Source organism: Pleurodeles waltl, chromosome 5 (assembly GCF_031143425.1).
Source record: "Pleurodeles waltl isolate 20211129_DDA chromosome 5, aPleWal1.hap1.20221129, whole genome shotgun sequence".
In the NCBI taxonomy this organism is placed as follows: Eukaryota; Metazoa; Chordata; class Amphibia; order Caudata; family Salamandridae; genus Pleurodeles; species Pleurodeles waltl.
In genome coordinates, this window is record NC_090444.1 from 628,440,227 (window position 1) to 628,461,359 (window position 21,133).

Below are 21,133 nucleotides of genomic sequence, written 5' to 3' on the forward strand. Positions count from 1 at the left end.
GAAACAAAAGCAAATAGACATAACAATCAGTAAAAAGGGCAGTATACCTGTCCTCAATATAGTTCAGTAAGCTGTTACAGTCTTCATCAATAGGACATCAGTTCGTCAGCAATACATCAGGATTCAGCATCAAAGTTCAGAATAAGCAGCAAAGTTAAAGTTAAACATGTCTCTTCTTAGGGTGGTCAAGAAAATAATAGCAGAATGGCCCTCTCCTCTCTGTGCAGTGGGGCTAAGTTAGATTTCCTAAACCTTCCCACATCCTAATTGGTCAGGGGATTGTATGTTTAAAATTAGTCCAATGAACCTAAACCCTAAAATCTAAAATGTTACTACTGTGTGGTTCACATGTCAACGATTGGCTCCTTTTCCCCCGCTCTCGTCATTTAGATCGTCAGGTATCAATATTGTTGCAGGTTATACTCCAGTCAGTGCATCTATTGTCTTCTTCTGGAAAAGTCAGACTTACACACATTACATTAAACATTGTTTCTCTGGCAAGTATATCATCTTCTAGTGAGCAGTTTCTCATGAGAACTAATTCCAGCTATGAGCACATTGTCAGTACAGTGGAAAATCACAATTTAATTCTCTAAGCATCCATTTGATAAAAGGCCTAAGAAATGCATCTTGACACGAGGCTGTGCAAATAGGCCAAGACCTCGCTAATTTAAGGCCTACAATTAGTAAAGCTAATACATAATGCATAACCCTTAACATGACCTAGTACTACATTAATTAAACCTAACTCAACATTTCATATTAATAACTACACTTTGTGAACTTTGACGGCCATTCTGGTAGGCTCACCTTCAGATGTGTGCATTATTTTTCTCTAAGTTAATACATTTTCTACGCAAATCCATCACTCAAAATACATGATTATTCATTATTAAAACTCATTAGTAACTCAGCATTAACACTTCCGATGAGCTTCCTCTTATTTAACTGACCCATTTGTTTATGCTGTTCTCTACGGGAAACGGCCTTAACCACGACTCAGTAACAATGAAGTTAACCACGACTTCGTTGTTTTGTGCCTTAACCACGCATGTGCTGAACGACCGTGGTTAAGACACAGAAGAAGAGAGTCAGCTGAGGAGGACGAAACAATCCGTCAGGTAAGTGGGGCTGTTTTCGGGGCTGGAGGGTCGGGGTATTTTTAGTTTTTTTTAGTTTTAGGGGCGGGGGTGGGGGGTTGAGATATTTTTAGTTTTGGGGGTCAGGGTGGTTAAGGGGAAGGAGTCAGGTTATTTTTTGTTTTAGGGGCGGTTTAGGTTTAGGGGTGGGGGAAGAGGGGCCGGGGTATTTTTAGTTTTAGGGGCGGGTGGGGGGTGAGCTATTTTTAGTTTTAGGGGAGGGGGCATCTAGGCGGTTTAGGTTTAGGGGCGGGGAAGGGAAGGGAGAGAGCGATATTTTTTGTTTTAGGGTCAGGTGGGGGGCTCGAGGTATTTTTAGTTTTAGGGGTGGGGGTCGGGTGGTTTAGGTTTGGGGGAGGGGAGGGGTATTTTTAGTTTTAAGGGCGAGGGTGGGGGGTCGGGGTATTTTTAGTTTTAGGGGTGGGGGTCAGCGGTTTAGGTTTGGGGGAGGGGTATTTTTTGTTTTAAGGGCGAGGGTGGAGGGTTGGGGTATTTTTAGTTTTGGGGATCATGGTGGTTTAGGGGAGGGGGGTCAGGTTATTTTTTGTTTTAGGGGAGGTTTAGGTTTAGGGGCGGGGAAGAGGGGTTGGGGTATTTTTAGTTTTAGGGACGGGGTGGGGGGTCGAGGTATTTTTTGTTTTAGGGGAGGGGGCGTTGGCCGGTTTAGGTTTAGGGGCGGGGAGGGAGTGGGAGTGGAGGGGTATTTTTAGTTTTAGGGGCGAGGTGGGAGGTTGAGGTATTTTTAGTTTTGGGGTGGGGGGTCGGGCGGTTTAGGTTTGGGGGTATTTTTAGTTTTAGGGGTGAGGGTGGGGGTATTTTTAGATTTAGGGGTGGGGGGTCGGGCGGTTTAGGTTTGGGGGTATTTTTAGTTTTAGGGGCGAGGGTGGGGGGGTCAGAGTATTTTTAGTTTTAGGGGTGGGGGTCAGGCAGTTTAGGTTTGGGGAGGGGTATTTTTAGTTTTAGGGGCGAGGGTGGGGGATTGGGGGATTTTTAGTTTTGGGGGTCAGGGTGGTTTGGGAGAGGTGGGTCAGGTTATTTTTTATTTTAGGGGTGGTTTAGGTTTAGGGGCGGGGGAACGGGGGTCTGGGTATTTTTAGTTTTAGGGGTGGGGTTCAAGGGGGGATGAATGCTGGAACCAAGCATGCCGATCACTAATGCCTTTACCAGGAATGCCTTTACAATGAAAAATTATTGTTAAGGCATTCGTGGTAAAGGCATTAGTGGTAACAACGCGGTCATTGTTCCGACCTCGTTGTTCAGGCATGCGTTGTTCCAGCATGCATTGTTCCGACATACATTCGTTCTCTACTAATATGCCTAACTAATTCTGAACAGCTGATGTGCTCTATGTGCAACCGTGTCCTGCCTGTCCTAATGCTGCTGTCTACTGATGTCAGGAGAAGGTGAACGTTCATCTGATGAACTATCCTGCCTGCTGTCCCATGAGGACAGGTATAACTAAATGTGGTTTCTTATTTTCTTTTCAGCTTAAACGCTTACACCAGCATATTTTATAGCTAGTTACCTTAGTTAGATGATTTTTCCAAATTACCTTTGTCTTTCTTTTGCCCACATGTTAGCTTGTTCCCGCACATGCCAGTCCCAGTTCGTGTTGGGGATAAATATGGCCCAGCTGTGCAACTGACTGTTAAAATTTTATTTTGATGATTTACTGATATCATCCTCATCTGGTTTGAAATCTGATATGAATGTGCATACCATGGTTTTGCTGGTCTATGTCATTCTTTTGGAGTGTTTAACAGTTTTGATGTTAGTAGGCTGAATCTTTTTAGATGTCTTGGTCAGCCAATGGTTTTCATGTATGTTTATAATTTAGTTTTGCGCACCATATACGTGACATTGATTTTGGGATTGTAATACAACTTTGAAACTTTATTCAGTTTGGAGTTTAATTAGTGTTTAAATGTCTAGAATTGGTTATGGTTTTATGTCATTGATTTGTGATTGAATGAATCTGACTACTACATTCCTCCAAGGCCAAAGATAGGGAATAGTGATGATGTCACACCAGCGTACTTGTGGTTTCTGAACCCAGGGCAGGAAGAAGACCTTTGCACGTGCACTAGCACTACCCTGCAAAGTTGTAGCACCCCAGTCCTGGACCATTGGAAGGGGGCATGAAGTGCTCTGCCACCCCATCTGTGAACCCAGCAGAACCAACACATTTCCTCTGCTGTGCGTCGCAAGCCTGAGTAGAACTGGTGAATTGCCTCTGCTGCCCTTTCCCAGTGCAAGGGTTTTGCATTACAAGCTCCTTCTCAATGGCAGCCTTGATGACAATGCAGGGCTCTGCATCGTAAGCCCTGCAACATCTTTGGAACCAGCTGGTGAATGACACATCCTCAACATACAACTTTGCATCGCCATGCCTTTCACCGATGGCCTCCCAATGACTATGCATGACCTCACATCACAGCCTCACACCTCCTTGGAACTGACGTGGTGCAACACATTTCCAAACAGGAACTTGCAGGATTTGAGGTACTTTTGTTCAGCAAGCCTTACTGAGACCATCGCGGTCAGCCTGAACTTGTGACCGTCTCCTGGTATGGCACGACCAGATAACCACAGTTGGAGTTTTGTGCTTTTTGGCACTATGTTTACAGATATCTTTAAATTTGTATATCTTTATTTATACTGATGGGAATTTTGTCATTTTGGTTGTGTTTTATTTATTAAAATGTACTCTATTGTTCTATTTTGGTGTGGGATTCTTCTTGTGTATTTTGTTTCTATTTTATTGCTGTTTGAAGTGCTGCATAAATATTGCACACATTGCCTCAAAGTTAAGCCTGAATGCTCTGTGCCAAATTACTAGACGGTTGAGCACAGGTTAGTTTGGGGTTTTCTTCTGATTTCATCCTGACAAGGATTTTGGTTGCTGCTTGAGTAGGATTTCACTTCCCTCAACCAATAACCTAGTTTCATATATGCAATATTACACACGTTGTTATCATTGTTAGTGAGTGATATGTCTCTAGTAGATGTCCTGTCCTACCTGGCAATACTGGTCATCTTAGGGAAGGGCGATGGAGTGAAGGGTTGTTACTAACTTCACAAAGTAAATGTATTGTTTTCATGCACAGAATATCCCTTGAACAAAACAAGGCCTAACTCTTTTCATAAGAACTGACTTACGTAAGTTGTGATAAGCATAGTACAGATAACGCTCCCAAGCCTGAGGGAGTACACAATCAACCATCACTGTATTTAACACCCTCTTTTTGCTTATAAACAATACTTTCCTAGTATTTTGTCTGCTGATGTCCATTTATCATTAGTCTCTTTATGTCCTTTGCAGCAATATGGGGAACCCTTGCTGGGTTTGTCCAAAACGCTTAACATGTTATATTTGCCTTGTCCTATGTTTTTTTTATAACACCTGGAGGAATCACCATTGCTTTGGCTTTGTCTAAATGTAACTGATGCTAAGGTTACTACTGTTTTCTATCAAATACACAGCAATAAAATGTCATTTAGACATCAAATTATATTAAAGGTTGGCGTACCTCTAATTGGAAGACCACAGAGGTTTTGGAGAAATGCTTATTCAAAAAGATATTAGGATAACCCAGTCTAACAACTAATATAGCCCTCATCAACGCATATTGGGCCAGATGTGCAAAGCATTTTTGGTTGAAAACAGCCTGATTAGCAGAATAGGGCCATTTGCGACTGGAAAAATGTTTTTTGTTCCGTACGAAATGCAAAATGTGATTCTGTAACTTGTTACCAAATTGCAATTTGCATTTGCAATTTCAGTATTTGGATGGGGTGTGCTTTGGGCATACCTTCCAAATACCAAATCAGTATGGTATGTATTACTGTTTTGCAACCAAATTCCGGTTGAAAAACAGTAATTATTTACCACCATTTTAAATGTTGTGCTAACCAATTTGCAAATGGGTAGGGGTAGCCTCGGAACCCTTGCCCTTTGATAATGTTGAAAAAGTATCTTTTAAGCAAAGACACTGGTCCCATGGACCACTGCCTACTCTGAAAAAATGAAAGTTTAAAGTGTCATTTTTTTCTTAATAAATGCATCCCATTTTCCCTCAAGGAAAATAGACTGCATTAAAAAATGCTTTATTAAAAGACATCACAGACATGGTGTTCTTCTGACCTCAGCAGACTACCATTCCTGTGATGGCTGCGATTCCTAATGGGTCACAAATTGCAACTTACCTCTTTAATATTCTTGTGGTAGATCTATTTGTGAGCAACTGGTAATCACTAATAAAACTCAAAAGAGTGTCATACATTGGGAATAGCGATTTCCTAATTGCAATTCTCAGAACATCGCAATTAGGAAATCGCTATTCCTATGTTCATACATCCTGCCCATTGCTCCCCAGAGGAGCAACTGGTATAGTTTTCTTCCTCATCTAAGTTGTGGAAAAGAAGGTGTTTGAATGACAGAAACTACCTCATGGCCGAATTCCTAAAAGTGTGCCTCAAAAATAAAACGTTTTCTTTCAAGTGATCATTCTTATATTTAGAGGTGAACTTAGGGATAGAACATAGGTCACTTACCTGTAACTGTAGTTCTCCAGTATTGGCATCTTTACTAGATTTACATGTTTGAATCATTCTCCATCGTCAAAGTGGGAGTCCCACAGCACTATAATAAAGCAGTACATAATATTTCCATAGCCTTAAATGGAAATAAAATATTCACAGATCCATATCACTTAAAAGGAACTGAACTCCAGCCAATCAGATGACAGTACCCTCTAGAATCCTCCCCACAGAGGCTGAATCCCTCAGATTTTCTTGTACAAGTGGGAAAGATAATCCCATAACAATAATGGGAGCTTCTACGGGGAGGAGGGTGGATTGTATGTGTATCTATGAAAGATGCCAATACTTGAGAACTACAGTTTCAGGTAAGTAATTAATTTTTTTCTCCAGTATTGTATCTTTCATAGATTCACGTGCTAGAATCAGAATAGCTAGCACTTACAGCATTTGCACAATCATTATTATAATGGACCTCATTACGAGTTTAGTGGTCACCGGGCCGCCATGCCGGTGGTCAGACTGCCAAATTACGGCCCTGGCAGTGATCCAACTGTGACACAGCCAATTCTCCACCAGTACTGCCAGTGTGGTCTGACTGCCGCCAACAGCAGTTGTCATCTCCATGCCGGTGGTCAGCAAATCACTGCCCACCATATTACAAGTCAGCAGACCTCCACGATTTCTGGGGTGATACGACCACCGCAAAAAGCCTGGTGGAAACGACCAGAATAAAGAGACACTCACCTCCAGGGACATAGATGAGTCTGCGGCCACCATGGAACTTGAACTGGAAGTCTTCCCAATGCTGTACATTGCCATACACCTACAGGACCAGCAACAGCGACGAAGACGACAACCGTAAGAACACCCCCCTAGCACACAATGGAGGGGAGGGGAGAGTCACACACCCACATGCAACACACACCTGGTAGTGACTGAAATGCTCACACACGCAAAACAACACCCATACCGAGACACACAGACACAGACACACATACACACACCAACCAAACACACAACTGAAACACAAACACCATGCCTAACACACATGTCATCCACACACACCACGATGATAATCAGATCAACAACACCTCACATAATCCCACCCAGTGCAACCCACACTTTATAGTCGACAGAAGTATTGTAAACTCCCAAACTATTCAGCAGAAAGGGCAATGAAGCACATGCACTTGTCAACACAAAGGAAACACACAAAACAACCACTTTGGAGGGCTCAGACATCCATGCAAAGGCACAGTACTTACGTCATGTACATACAGCATACTAATCTCCCCACACATGCATCAAAATATACACCCACACAAAGTACACAACCGAACATACACATACACACCATTCCAAGCACATAACAATAATCATACTGCCCAAGTAATGGAGGCAGCCAATGCAGCCATACAGACACATAGCATATGCATGCATTAAAAACTGCATCCAAAAACATGAGTAACTTTAGCATGGAGATTGAAAGGCTGGAGAAATATGAGCAATTGCCACTGACGTCGTATGTTGGGCAGATGTATTCGGCAAATGTCAAAACATCAAGATTCATATACAAAAGTGGGTGATTGGCCAGTCCAAAAATACACATGCCATAGAGCCAGGCAAGTGCCCCAAATTGACTCCTGACAGCCTCATGTCCTCCACAGGGCAGGGACATCAATGGGGCAGGCAGGCACCTCAGAGGTCAGGGAGTGGGGGTTGTGGCAGGATTTAGATTTGGAATGGGGGTCCTTGGGCTTAGGTTTGGGGGGGTGGTGGTCAGGGCTTAGTTTTTGATGGAGGGGGAGAGGGTTTGGATCTGGAGGTTGGAGTTGACACCATGTTTTTGAAAGAGGGAGGATTTTTGGCTGGGGAGGGGCAACAGAAGGGGTGTCATGGGAGGACTGGGAGCTGGAGGGACTGGTCTTGGGGAGGGCAACATGACGGCCAGGGACAACACAGGGTGGGACTGGATCAGGGAAAAGGTCAAGGTGGGCAAGGAAAAGTTCCTTAGGAATAGGGGTGATGGGCTTGGGAACAGGTCTGGGAGAGGAGGTAGAGGGTATGCTTGTGGGACATGTAGGTGTGCTGGACATGGATGCAGATGTATGCAAAGTGTGCTTGTGTGTGGTGGATGAATGTTGAGTGTCTGAGTGGGTGCATATATGTGTCTTGGGAGGAGGGGAAAGAGAGACAGGGAGAAGACAGACATGTTGTGTGAATGTATGTTGAGATGGTGTCTGCAAGTAAGGTAGGTGTGCTGCATGTGGTCGGGATGGTGGTTGTTGTGATTGCAGATGTGATGTGATGTCTATGGTGCATGTCTGTGTGTCTGCTGTTGTGGTGGCTGGGGACAAGCCTGAACTGGTCGCAGGTTCTGGGAGTAAGGATGCAGTGCTGGCAGGTGTGAGTGGTGATGTGCCTGTGGGACAAGAGGTGGTGGGGGAGACAGTGGAGGCAGCGTCTGTTGTTGTGTGTGCTGGTGTGTGAATGTGTGCATACTTGTAGTGACTGTGTTTGTCTTTGCATACCCTGTCTGTTGTACTGGGTGAATGCGAGTCTGATTTGGTGCTATGGATGGGTGAGGGGAGGGGGCTCTGGGATTGGGCACAGGTAGCTGGAGGGGAGACGGAAGAAGTAGGGACACTGGCTGCTGTCAAAGAGGAGGCCAGAGCCTGAAACAATCTCTGTAGGCCAGCCAAGGCAACGTGAGTAGCACAGAAGGTTAATATCTTTGCTGCAAAGCAAAACATGCAACATGTATTTTATGCAGCTTGCTCAGTGAGTTCCTGTTTCTGTCTCAGAGATCCTTTAGTTACTTGCAGTTCCTAAATTACAATCCATCTAATAAAGCACAATGAGCTATTATCTGCCATCAAATAGCTCCATGTAAACAGCAAAGCATTGGTTTTAAACATTATTGTTTTTTTTCTCAATCTTGGGTTAATTTGGATTGTAATTAATTCTTATTAGTATAGACAACCCTAATGATGGTGCTACATCTAAATCAAAACCTGCCACTCAACATATAATACCTACCAGTATGAATGTAATTTGACTCTTGCACCTTGTAGCCCTCATTATTTTATGTAACCTTTACTATATATTGATTTACACACATGATTTATTGTGCATGTATAATGTGTGTGTGTGTGTGTGTGTGTGTGTGTGATGTAAAGTGCTCTGACCTCCTACATTGTAGTGAGTAGGCTTTAAAAGAAATTAAGTAAATTTGAGAGAGAGACTATGGAGATATAAGCGACATCGCACAAAGCTAGTGATGAGGTAATTGATGGAGAATGTGGTCATTGAGGGAGTGCCATGACCGGTCCTAAGCCCAGCTGCAAAGGTAGGTTGGTTATGCATGGGGATAGCAACTCCACTATGTAAAAAACAGTAACACAACCAAAAGACATCCCAGCTTTAAGGAGAAAGGAATCTCCTTCACAGAGAGCTATGATGCCTTGTGGTGAAAGACAGAGATCCCTGGAAGCCACAAAGCTAATCCACCTACTTTCAACCAAAACCATCAGCATTGCGACACGGAACGAGCGGATAATGTCAGAGACAGACAAAACAGACCAATTGGCGTGGAGATGAAAAAAATACAACCTTGCTCTGCTTGGCAACAGCGAGACCAGATGGACACAGTCGAGCAAAAAAGACTGGCTTCAGGAGGAATACTGCTGTGTTCTGGACATGAGGAAAAGAGCACCTCACACACTCAGGAAGTGCCACTGATGTTAATACCAGCAGTCAACAGAGCACTGATTGGATGGGAAGCCCACGGTCCAAGAATAATCACAGACCTTCCATACAAAGGCAAAGAAGATCAACATGAACATCATCCAGTGCTATGCACCTAAAAATTACACCACAGAAGAGGAACAAGAACAGTTTTACAACGGACTCCAGTATATCCTGGAGAAATGCCTTGAGAGAGACATTTTAATATGGATGGGGATCTTAATTTCAGGATTGGAAGCGACAACACTGGGTACAAAGAAGTTATGGGCAACCATGGTCTTGGCGACATGAACAAGAATGATAAAAGGCTTGCAGATTTCTGTGCCCTGAACAGTCTAGTCATAGGCGGTAATGTATTCCCACACAAAAGAATACACAAGGCAAAGCTGGGCAGACAATCAATGGATAATGAAAGCCAACAAGGACGATTGGTGGAGCACTTTGAAGATCTGCTGGACCATTCAGTGCTGATGTCTCCACCAGACACATAGCCACCTGACAAGGACTTGCCGATTAAATGCAGCAGACTAACCAAGACAGAAACATGGCAAGCCATCAAACATCTTTGAATGTAAAGGCAGTAGGACCTGACAACATTCCTGCAGAGACACTGATGGCAGATATTGAAACAGCACTAGACATATTCAAACACATGTTTGGAAGGATCTAGGAAGAGGAAAAGCTGCCATCAGACTGGAAGGATGGATTTCTCATCAAGATTCGCAAGAGAGGTGACTTGAGTAACTACACAAATTACAGAGGAATAACTCCTCTATCATCTCAGTGCCAAATATTCAACAGAGTCATCCTGAACAAAATGGAGGGACAGGTTTATGTTCAGTTTTCGAGACCAGCAAGCTGGTTTTCACAAAGATAGATCCTGCACAGACCATACAGCACCACTGACCATCATTACTGAGCAGTCAATGGAATGGAGCTCCGACATCTATTTCAGCTTCATTCACTATGAGAAGGGATTTGACCCAGTAGCCAGAGATACCCTTTGGAAACTAACTTGTCTGCCAGTGCATTGTATCAGATAAAGTCGTAAGATTCACCAGAAACCCTTACGAGGGCATAACCTGCAAGATAGTCCAGGGATGACCACTCAAAGAAGCCTTCCAAGTGAGGACATGAGTCTTCCAGGGTTGTTTGCTCTTACTTTTTCTCTTCTTGCTGGCCATAAACTGGACCACAAAGACATCCACAGCAAGGAGAAGAAATGGGATCCAGTTACACCTTGGATATATCTCGACGACCTGGAATTTGCAGATGACCTGACCTTACTCTTCCATACCCATCTGCAGATGCAAGAGAAGACCGACAATGCGGCACCCACATCAGCACTATTTAGCCTCAATACCGTCGGGGGAAAACAAGATCCTGAAGGCTAACATGGTCAGCACAGCTACAATCACTCTTGTAGGTGATGCACTGCAAGAGGTTGAGGCCTTCACCTGCCTGGCCAGTCTCATAGACAAGCATGGGGGCAGAGACGTGACTTCGAAGCAAGAAGTGGAAAAACAAGGGCTGCTTTCATTCAGCTAAAGATGGTCAGGGGCTCCAAGGAACTAATGCTGCACCCCAAACAGGCTTTTTAACACCAACATAAAATTGGTCCTTCTGTATAGAGCAGAAACTTGGAGGACAACAACGACCACCACCAACAAAGTCCATCTATTCATCAACACTTGTCTGAGGAACATCCTCCAAATCTGCCCGACAAACACCATCAGCAATAACGACCCATAGCAGCAGACTTTCCAACTCTCTGTGATTCCACCTTATATACCTTATTTTATTCAACTTCTTCAGGCACCATTCAGGCTTTGTTTATAGTGTTTTCCACTTACAGGCACAAGTCCATATTTCTGGCCCAGTCTGTCACTTTTGGTGGATTCAGGGAACTCCAAAGACAAATTAAGTCTCTCTCATGGCTATCACTAGGGCAACATTGCACTACAACTAAGTACATCTGGGTAATGCCTGTTCTTCCCAGATTCCCAGGGCGACCAACACTGGGTAAAGCTTATTTCTTTCCAGGAGGACTCCTCCATCTCCAGCCACATCGCAGACCAGAAGGGTTTGATATGTGGACAATTCCCCTACCATATGTAGCAGGGTTCCTGGTCAGCCACAGCCTCTCAAATATGTAGCTATATTTATTTTACCTGTATACCGCAGTCAAGTTCTGCTGTAGTATGCAATAACTTGTATAGGTTAACATCTCAGCACTGAATTTTTTTCCATCTACATGAAAGGAAAAAGACGTGTTTTAATGTTACAGAATTGTGAGCTTATTGTGGTTTGCAGAGTCTGCAGACATCTAAGCTACACAAAGAGGTTCTTGAGATCGTACTTTTAAAGAAGTGTAGCATACTTAATGCCCGAAGTACAAATAGGGGTACTGAAGTTAGGGCTGGCAAAAATAAGTTTCCTTACTTACAACATACCATTCCAGAAGTGAATATAAATATTATGTGCTGGCTGTCGAGAATGGAGGTAGATGATTAAGTGTGGAGTAGATCATCTCAGACTAAGAAGTGAGATGGGGTTAGTGATAAAGAATCACTGACAAAGGAAGAGAATTATTATTTCTGTCTTTTTTTAAGTGTGCGAGGATTGGCTAGAGTAGTCTTGTTTAGCCTGCAGGTAGTTTGCAGTAGTCTGCACCAGTGACATGATCATTGAGTGTAATCCAGATAGTAGTTAGAGCAACAAAGGCAAGAAAATGGAACCTGTAGTCAAAATTATTCTAAGAAATTTAGATTTTTTTCCCCTCTCTCATGGCTGCTCTGATGATCAAATCCCAGGTGGATGATAATGCCCTTGCCACCATCTTACAGATTGAATGTTCTATTTGCTGTGCTGATAATACCAGGATCTGCAATCTAAACAAAGCCTGGCCTATTGTGCTCCTCTGGATACCTCTCATTTTCATACTTGTTTGCATTCTATGAGTGTGGGTCCCCTCGAGACCTTCCTCTGGCCAAGATCAGTAAACCTGGCCAGAACTTACACAATTGCTGATAACCTTCCTAAAGTCCTCTTTACAAGAGGGATGTATTCCCCAGGCATGGAAACATGCTACGGTCTTGCCCCTTCTAAAAAAAAACAATCCAGACTCCTCAAATTGGTCCAACATCTTGGAGAAACATGTCATCTTACAATTATCTGCCTTTGTGGATTCCCAAAACTTTCTCCATCACTCGCAGTCTGGCTTCAGGGTGGGATACAGTACCGATTCCCCCCTTTTAGGAGCCAAATGAACATCTTAGATGGCTTCTGGATAGTGGTGGAATGGTTCTTCTGATCCTACTTGATCTAAGCGTGGCCTTTGATATTGTATCATACACCATTCTTCTAGAAAGACTGGAGAAACGGGGTCTCCAAGAGGCAGCTTTGTCTTGGATGACCTTGTTCTTGCAGGATTGAATCGTCCAAGTATTTTACTCTAGTTCCATGTAGAGGTCTCACTCTCTTATTTCTGGAGTGCATCTGGGATTGGCCTTAAGACAGGTGCTATTTAACATCTATGTTCAGCCTCTTCCTAATATCATGGAAGGCTGTGATCTGATCCTGTTTTCCTACACAGATGACAATTATATCCTCTTTTCCTTGTCATCTGCTCAGGGTCATGGCTCTGATGCCTTGAACTCTGGTCTTGGTAAGGTTTCTACCTGGATGAACATCAACTCATTAAAGTTGAATGGAGATAAGACCGACGTGATGGTGATGGCTAAGAACTGCCTGTTATGGGGCCCCGAACACTGGCCAGAGACCATTGGTGCCCTCCCTGTGCTGGTCACCAAGGTCAAGAACCTAGATTTTTGGCTAGGTGATAATCTTTCGATGAAAACTCAAATTGCCAAGGTAGCCTCCACCTCTTTCACAGTCCTAAAATGGCTGAAAAAAACATCTTCATGCTTCCCTTTTCAGCTTAGAGGACAGTTATCCAGGCCTTGATTCTATTGGGACTGGATTATGGAAAAATTCTGTATTTGGGGATAGGCAAGGCTTCCATCAGACACCTGCAAGTTATTCAGAACTCTGATGCCAGGCTCCTATTTCATCTTCCCAAAGGCACCTCGGGGTCCAGTCTTCTTCGTGATCTCCATTGGCTCATGGTAGATAAATGCAAACATTTCAAAGCACTATGCTATGTGCATGAAACTAGGTTGAATGCTGGTCCACTTTACTTAGAAGAATAGATAGAACCATATCATCAAACACGCTGCCTTCTGTCGAGCAATCACTACCTCTACAAGGTTCGTAGAGTCAAAAGAGCTTGCATGGGTGCTCACTCCTTTGGAACACACTGCCCGAGTCACTGATAAGCTGCAAACCACTTGTTCTGATCTGTTTTCTTTTTCTGGCTAATTCTTACCTCTTTGTCCAAGCGATGGGAAACACTTTTGGGTAGCTAAGTGCTAAATACGCCCTTATAATAATAATAATAATAATAATAATAATAATAATGTTTCAAAAATGATGATAAGACAGGAATTTGCCACCATGGGGGGGCGGCAAATATGGGAATTCGGTTGGAGATCTAACTATATGTTGTGGGAATTGGGAAAGAGATTTGGTGGAAAGCACGAAAATGCACATTATGTACTGCATAAAGATTGTGGTCTGGGATTGATTGTGTATTGTAAGTGTTGGACTTTTTTGCTTATGCAGGGTCATCCCCAGTCTTTTTGCCTCTTGCCTCATTTTTTCTGACCTGTTGCCGTTGGCTTTTGAACTCTGAGCACTTTACCACTGCTAACCAGTGCTAAAGTGCATATGCTCTCTGTGTAAAATTGTATGTGATTGGTTTATCCATGATTGGCATATTTGATTTACTAGTAAGTCCCTAGTAAAGTGCACTAGAGGTGCCCAGGGCCTGTAAATCAAATGTTACTAGTGGGCCTGCAGCACTGGTTGTGCCACCCACACAAGTAACCCTGTAATCATGTCTCAGACCTGCCACTGTAGTGTCTGTGTGTGTATTTTTACACTGTAAATTCGACTTGGCAAGTGTACCCACTTGCCAGGCCTAAACCTTCCCTTTTCTTACATGTAAGGCACCCCTAAGGTAGGCCCTAGGTAGCCCCAAGGGCAGGGTGCAGTGTATGGATAAGGTAGGACATATAGTAATGTGGTTTATATATCCTGACAGTGAAATACTGCCAACTTCGTTTTTCACTGTTGCAAGGCCTGTCTCTCTCATAGGATAATATGGGGGCTACCTTTAAATATGATTAAAGCGTAGATTCCCCTAGAGAGTAGATGGACATGTGGAGTTTGGGGTCCCTGAACTCACAATTTAAAAATACATCTTTTAGTAAAGTTGATTTTGAGATTGTGCGTTTGAAAATGCCACTTTTAGAAAGTGAGCATTTTCTTACTTAAACCATTCTGTGACTCTGCCTTGTTTGTGGATTCCCTGTCTGGGTCAGTTTGACAGTTGGGTTGTTTTCTACCTCACACTAGACAGTGACACAAAGGGAGCTGGGGTGTAACCTGCATTTCCTGATTAGCCATCTCTGCTAGGAGGGAGGGGTGGAGTGGTTACTCTCCTCTGAAAGGACTGTGCCTGCCTCTGACAATGCAGACTCCAACCCCCTGGTGTGTGTCTGAGGCCTTGCCTGGGCAAGGCAGGATTTCACAAGTGGGTGTGAGTCCCCTTTGAATAAAGGTGACTTCAAAGACTAAAATGGGTATAAGAAGGGCACCCAAATCTACAGACTTCAGAAACACTTCTGGAACCAAGAGGAACCTCTGCCTGGAGAAGAGCTGATAGCTGAGGAAGGAGTGCTGCCCTGCCTGTGACTGTGCTTTGTGGAGCTTTCCTGCAGTGCTGCTTCTGCCAGAGTAAGAGGGCAAACACTGGACTTTGTGTGCCTTCCATCTTGGGAAGAAATCTCCAAGGGCTTGAGTTAGAGCTTGTCTCCTGTTGTTTGAAGTCTCAGGGACAGCAAAGACTTCTCTCTGCCAGCACCTGGAGTCTCTGGAGAGCCTCCTGCTCTGACAAGTGGTGCCCTATCCAGGCCCTGGGCCCTTGAAAGAAAAGCTGGTGGAAATCCAAGGAAATCTACTTCGGACGACTCCGGACCGACGCCGCTGCTGAATCCAGTAGCAACCGCCTGCACCCGACGCCGTGACCTTCGCTGAAACGCGACGCTCTTCGCAGGCCTGATGCCGCAGCAGCCGCGCTGAAGTCCGCGACTCCGTGGAAGTCGCCACACCACGTCGTGACCAACGCCGCTCGAAGTGCACGGATTCAACATTTCGCACAGACGCCGCGATCCCCGACTTCGCGCATCGGCTTGGTTTCACTCTTCACCAGTGGTACTGTACTTGGGGGTCTACACGACTCCGTGTCCGGCGCCGCTGGTGTCGGCTTGTTGGGAACGACTCCGTCACGACGCCGTGTTAACATTTCATTAAAGCATTTTTGTTTCTAAGCGATATCTTTGAGTTTAATCTTAAAAAATTCATAACTTGACTTGTGTATGTCGGATGTTTGTCGTTTTGGTCTTGTTTTGTTTAGATAAATATTTCCTCTTCTTGTAAACCGGTGTTGTGTCATTTTGTAGTGTTTTCATTAAGTTACTGTGTGTGTTGGTACAAATACTTTACACCTAGCGCTCTGAAGTTAAGCCTACTGCTCTGCCAAGCTACCAAGGGGGTAAGCAGGGGTTAGCTGAGGGTGATTCTCTTTTACCCTGACTAGAGTGAGGGTCCTTGCCTGAACAGTGGGTAACCTGACTGTCAACCAAAGACCCCATTTCTAACAGGAAGGTAGAGAGATAAGGCTGGGAATGGGAAGATTGGAGGGCTATTTAGAGCAGTGTGGCTTAATAGAACTGGTGAAGGCAGAAATGAATGGTGATTAACATACATTTGGGTGTCATTGTGATGCATTTTTCAAGTTCTGGGTTACCAATAAATAGGTAAAATTCATATTTCTGGCCTCATCACTCATAAAACATAAAAGAAAATAGTATTGTTTTGGAGAAGAGAAGATCGAGTATCATTGCTGCCTGTTCAGATGCAGACTGCATGATAGAACTTAAATCTGATCAAAAACCTCTGAACAAAATAAAGGTAGGCCAGGTCTGTAAACAAGTATCAGAAAATTTTGCACAATTCACAATATCCTTGGTGGAAAAGCTGTAATCTGCTCCTGAGTTTTTCCTCCTTTTTGGAGAAGATTTTTTCCTTGTTAGTATTTTCATGACTTAAAGGAGATTACATTTTCCCTCCCATTGCACACACTACTGCAATGTTTCCCAACCACAGGAGGATCTGCCAATGAACAGTGGAATGTCCACACACTTGAAACAGCATTGTATGGTCAAAGAACAGAGTATGAGACATAGGCCCTCATTACAAACTCAGCGAGAAAACCCGCTGAGTTCAGCGCTGACAGTCAACAGAAGACCGCCAGCGTGCTGAACCCCCTGCCGGCCACATAAAGAACATTCAGCTGGGCCGGCGGGTGGAAACAGTGTTTCCGCCAGCTGGCCCAGCTGATTGCAGGGCCTGAACATTGGTGCCGGCTCCAAAATGTAGCAGTGCGGCGGGTGCAGCAGCACCAGTCATGCATTTCACTGCCCGCAAATCGGGCAGTGAAATGCGCAACAGGGCGGTGTATGGGGGCCCCGATTCACCCATTCTGCCAGCCTTTCTATGGCGGTGTAAACCATCAGGGAAAGGCTGGTGGAACCTGACTCATTAACTGGCGGGCAGTGCTGTATGGAGCGCTGCTCTGTCGGATATGAAACTCCGCCACCGCCAGGCTGCCTGGTGGTGGAAGCCTGGCATTGGCAGACTTTCAAAAGTGGCGGTTCTGCCATGTTTATTATATGGCGGTCTGGACCACCATGCCGGTGGCAGTATTTTCCGCCACCACCAGCATGGTGGCCCAGACCGTCATGTTCATAACGAGGGCCATAGTATTGTGCTAAAGACATGGCCACAGTTCTGTGGAGGCGGTGAGGTTCTCAGTCAAAAGTGACCTTTGTCGAGCAAACATGGTGTTTAGAGTCTTGAGTGAGCCTCAATAGGCCATGCCAGCAGTAGGCACGGGGATGGCTGCTAAGTTTACCTGTGACTTTTCAGCCCCATGCAGTAAAAGGAGTTGGTTCCTGCTGCTACAAATCTTCACTGAATACACCTTTAAATAATGTTTGCAAGCTTCATGCTATGCTAATCATGTGCATTTTTAATACAAATATGTGAATATATGAGTTAGTTGACTTCAGAACTTTGGAAATACCTACCCTAACATTTGGCAAATGGACAGAGCTTAAATATAACTACAGAGACCTTTTCAATTTATTTTCAAAGAGCCTGGTTGTACACGGAACGTAAGAGTTCGCCACAGAAAATCTCAACAGCAGATTCCAATGATGAAGTGTTTTGTTTTTCTGTTCCTGCAAGACCAAGAGGCCTAGGTGGACATTGAGGTTCAACATCGTCTGCACCAGAGTACTATTTGCACAAATTAGACTGATATTAGTGTTTTTTTACCTTATGTTGATTTAATGCTCCAAATCCAGGCACAATGAACAACATATATTCTGGTGTCTGATTATAATTGTAAAGTAACACAGTCTAGTAATCTTTTGCATAATTTTTACAAATTGGTTTTTGGTTCAGAGCTGACACAAACTTGTGTTTAGGATTTTCTCTGGAGTATTCATATCCAAAATTAATAACGTGTTTTTCATGATGAAGCTTAGGTTTAACAATATTGGACATTTATTTGTTGAACTGTTTTACTGACTTACCTCTTTGGAGAGTCGAGTGAAGAGGTCACCTCCTCGTAAAAAGTCTAATATTAGGTATAGTTTTCCTTCAGTTTGAAATGCTGCGTTAAAAAGAGAATATGTCATGATTGTATAGAACGTCTTAAGTGGCCACCTCATGTGACAGCCCCACAGCATCATGCAATTCTAACATATCCCCACGTCATCTTTCAAACCACAGCTTATGCACCTTTTGCCACCTACACCACTACTTTATACTTATAGTACCTTACATTCTACAATCCAACCTACATTTTAGCTAGATCATATATACATATATATATACATGCACTTGTTTGCACGTCAGACCTTAATAAGTAAACTTACAAGGAGACGCGAATAGGTCGATGAACCTTTTGACTCGCAATTAAGAAGTTCTTACCATAGCTCCAGTATATAATCAATAATGGATCCACAATAATCAATAATCATTAGTAATCAATAAAATCAATGGAGTCAGTAACTATCACGCACCGAGACCTTTCAGTCATGAATAACCACATCTTTAGTAAAAGTTTAGAATGTTTATTTCCCTATATTAACAACGCTAAGGTCATGTAGATGAATCTCAAAATCAAATGAAACACATATAGAAACAACACTGATTGTCCAAAGCGGTGGAAGAAACGCAATCTAATCAAAGCTTGAACTATAACATATTCTAAAGTTACGGTGCAAAACAATAGCAGAGTCAGCTGCGTCAACGAAATGCATGTAGTTAAGCAGAGAAATCCATCCAGCATTAGTCTCCATTGTCATAAGTCAGAATCCTTAACTTACATCAGCATGTTGGGCTTCACGCAAAACAATTTAGTAACACAAATTTGGAAAAAACATCTAACTATGACAGAGTCACAGACAAAAACAGTGCAGTTGGTACTTAGAAAGAAAAAGCAAATATGCATAATAATCACATTTATACCTATCCTCGGTATGGGTCAGCAAAGCAGAATCAGTCTTCGTCCTCAGGACATCAGTCGATCAGCAAAGCATCAGGTTCTTAGTCAGGAAAATATGAGCAAAGCCATTAAGCATTAAAGTTAAGTACGTCTCTAGTAAAGACGCTTAAGAAAGTAATAACCTTTCGGTAAGGAAAAATAAGGGCAATGGCATCAGGATGTGCGTTGTTATATTAAAGTCACCTATGCTGTTATCTAATTCCCTATTGGTCAGTTAATTGTATGTTCACACTCTGTCCACTAACATCTCGAGATTTGCAGAAGGATGCGTAGGAACGTTAAACTCTGTCCGTTTTAACCCGACCTTCTATACAAACTGTGGCATTCATGCCTGAAGAATTCTGTACTCTATATGATGTGCCTTGAGAAAGCCCTGGCGTTCTCGCAGTGTGGGGCGAAATACGTGTTGGCTACAACTTCTCTGAACGTTGAAACTTGACTTCTGGAACAGATCATTCCCTCACACTCTGAAGATCTCTGTTTTCACTTCCTTGGAACATACCATTTTCCTTTAACCAAAATGAGCCAATTGAGAGGCTGAAATTTTGTTGAACTTTGAAATTTAAACACTTCAAAATAAAATTGTGCTGAATTGGACTAAAGTGACTTTAAGCATATATTGTCTTCTTAATTACTGAATACTTTAATTGTGGGATCTTACCAATCAGTAAATTTTGTGTTTTTTGTCAGAGGAGGACTGGGGCACAGGCCCTCCGGCTTTAAGTTCCCACAGCCCAGATAATATCGGCATTTTACACAGGAAGTTACCCGTCTGGACCCTTTCCTTTTTGGACGCAACATTATACCAAATCTATGAATTCTAATATTTCTCCATTCTCATATTGTTGATTGGTTTGTCTTGCGATGTTCTCATCATCCGGCTTGTCAGGTAACAATATTGTTGTAGCTTCCACTCTGTTCTTGTCCTGAGAAAGTCAGTCTCTCACACATTACACATAAAATGTTGCTTTAGCAAGAACATCATCTCCTAGCAGTCGGTTCACATGAAAAGCATCCGTTATGAGCACATTTAAACAATACAATAGAAATTTTGCAGTTTAATTCACTTGGTCAGCATTTCTATTACACGCTAAGAAATACAGCTTCTACGTGAGGCCTGGCAAAATAGGCCAAGACACTCGCTAAATTAAGTTCGACGATTAATAAAGCTAGAGCATACTTCATAACCCTTAATATGACATATTACTGCATTAGTCTAACAAATATTTAATATTTCATAAGTATTAATCATTGATTAGTACACTTCGTTAACATTGGTGGCTATTCTTCAAGGTCACATTTTCAAATGTGTGCATTATTTTTCCACGTTATTTCATTTTCTACATAAACTCATTATTCAAAATACATAAACACTCATTAATAATTTCTTATTAAAACACCTGTGCTAGCACACTTAAAAAAAACAAAGGTTAACATACAAAACCATAGAAATTCACCTGTTATAGTTAAAGTTATTTGAAATAACTATAACTTGCACCCTCAGCCTGCGCTGTTAATTACCCCACAAATTACAGCACTCATGACATCTTTGATAACATCATTGATAATGTCACTGGAATATGCACAGTAAAATTATTGATCAGATAACTGTGCATAGATGCAAGTTAAAGTTGCCTTAGGGCACAAGTTATAGTTACCTAAAATACCTCTAACTATAACAGATGAATTTCTATGGTTTTGTATGTGTAAAGTGTGGGCCAAACTATGAAGTCCCTGCACTTTAGTTTTTTTAAGTGAATTATCATGATTTTTTAGGTCTATTTCCTAACTATGACATCCCTGTAACCTTTTTTTTTCAGTGAATTTCTACGGTTTTATTAACATAAACTAATTTTCATTACTAAATGATCAGGGCCTGGCCTGCAGTCATGCCCTGTGGCCAACCTCTAAAACCACCCAACCCTGCAAACCCTATAATAACTCA

At 42.9% G+C, this 21,133-nt stretch overlaps 1 protein-coding gene across 1 annotated transcript in view; it reads right to left on the reverse strand.

The window, feature by feature from the left end:
• RPS6KA2 (ribosomal protein S6 kinase A2) overlaps window positions 1–21,133 on the reverse strand; it is a 1,517,835-nt gene that overhangs the window by 862,689 nt on the left and 634,013 nt on the right. Inside the window, exon 5 of the mRNA XM_069234488.1 lies at window positions 18,212–18,291. Within this exon, the coding sequence (XP_069090589.1) occupies window positions 18,212–18,291 (80 nt within the window). The remainder of the gene's footprint in view (window positions 1–18,211; window positions 18,292–21,133) is intronic.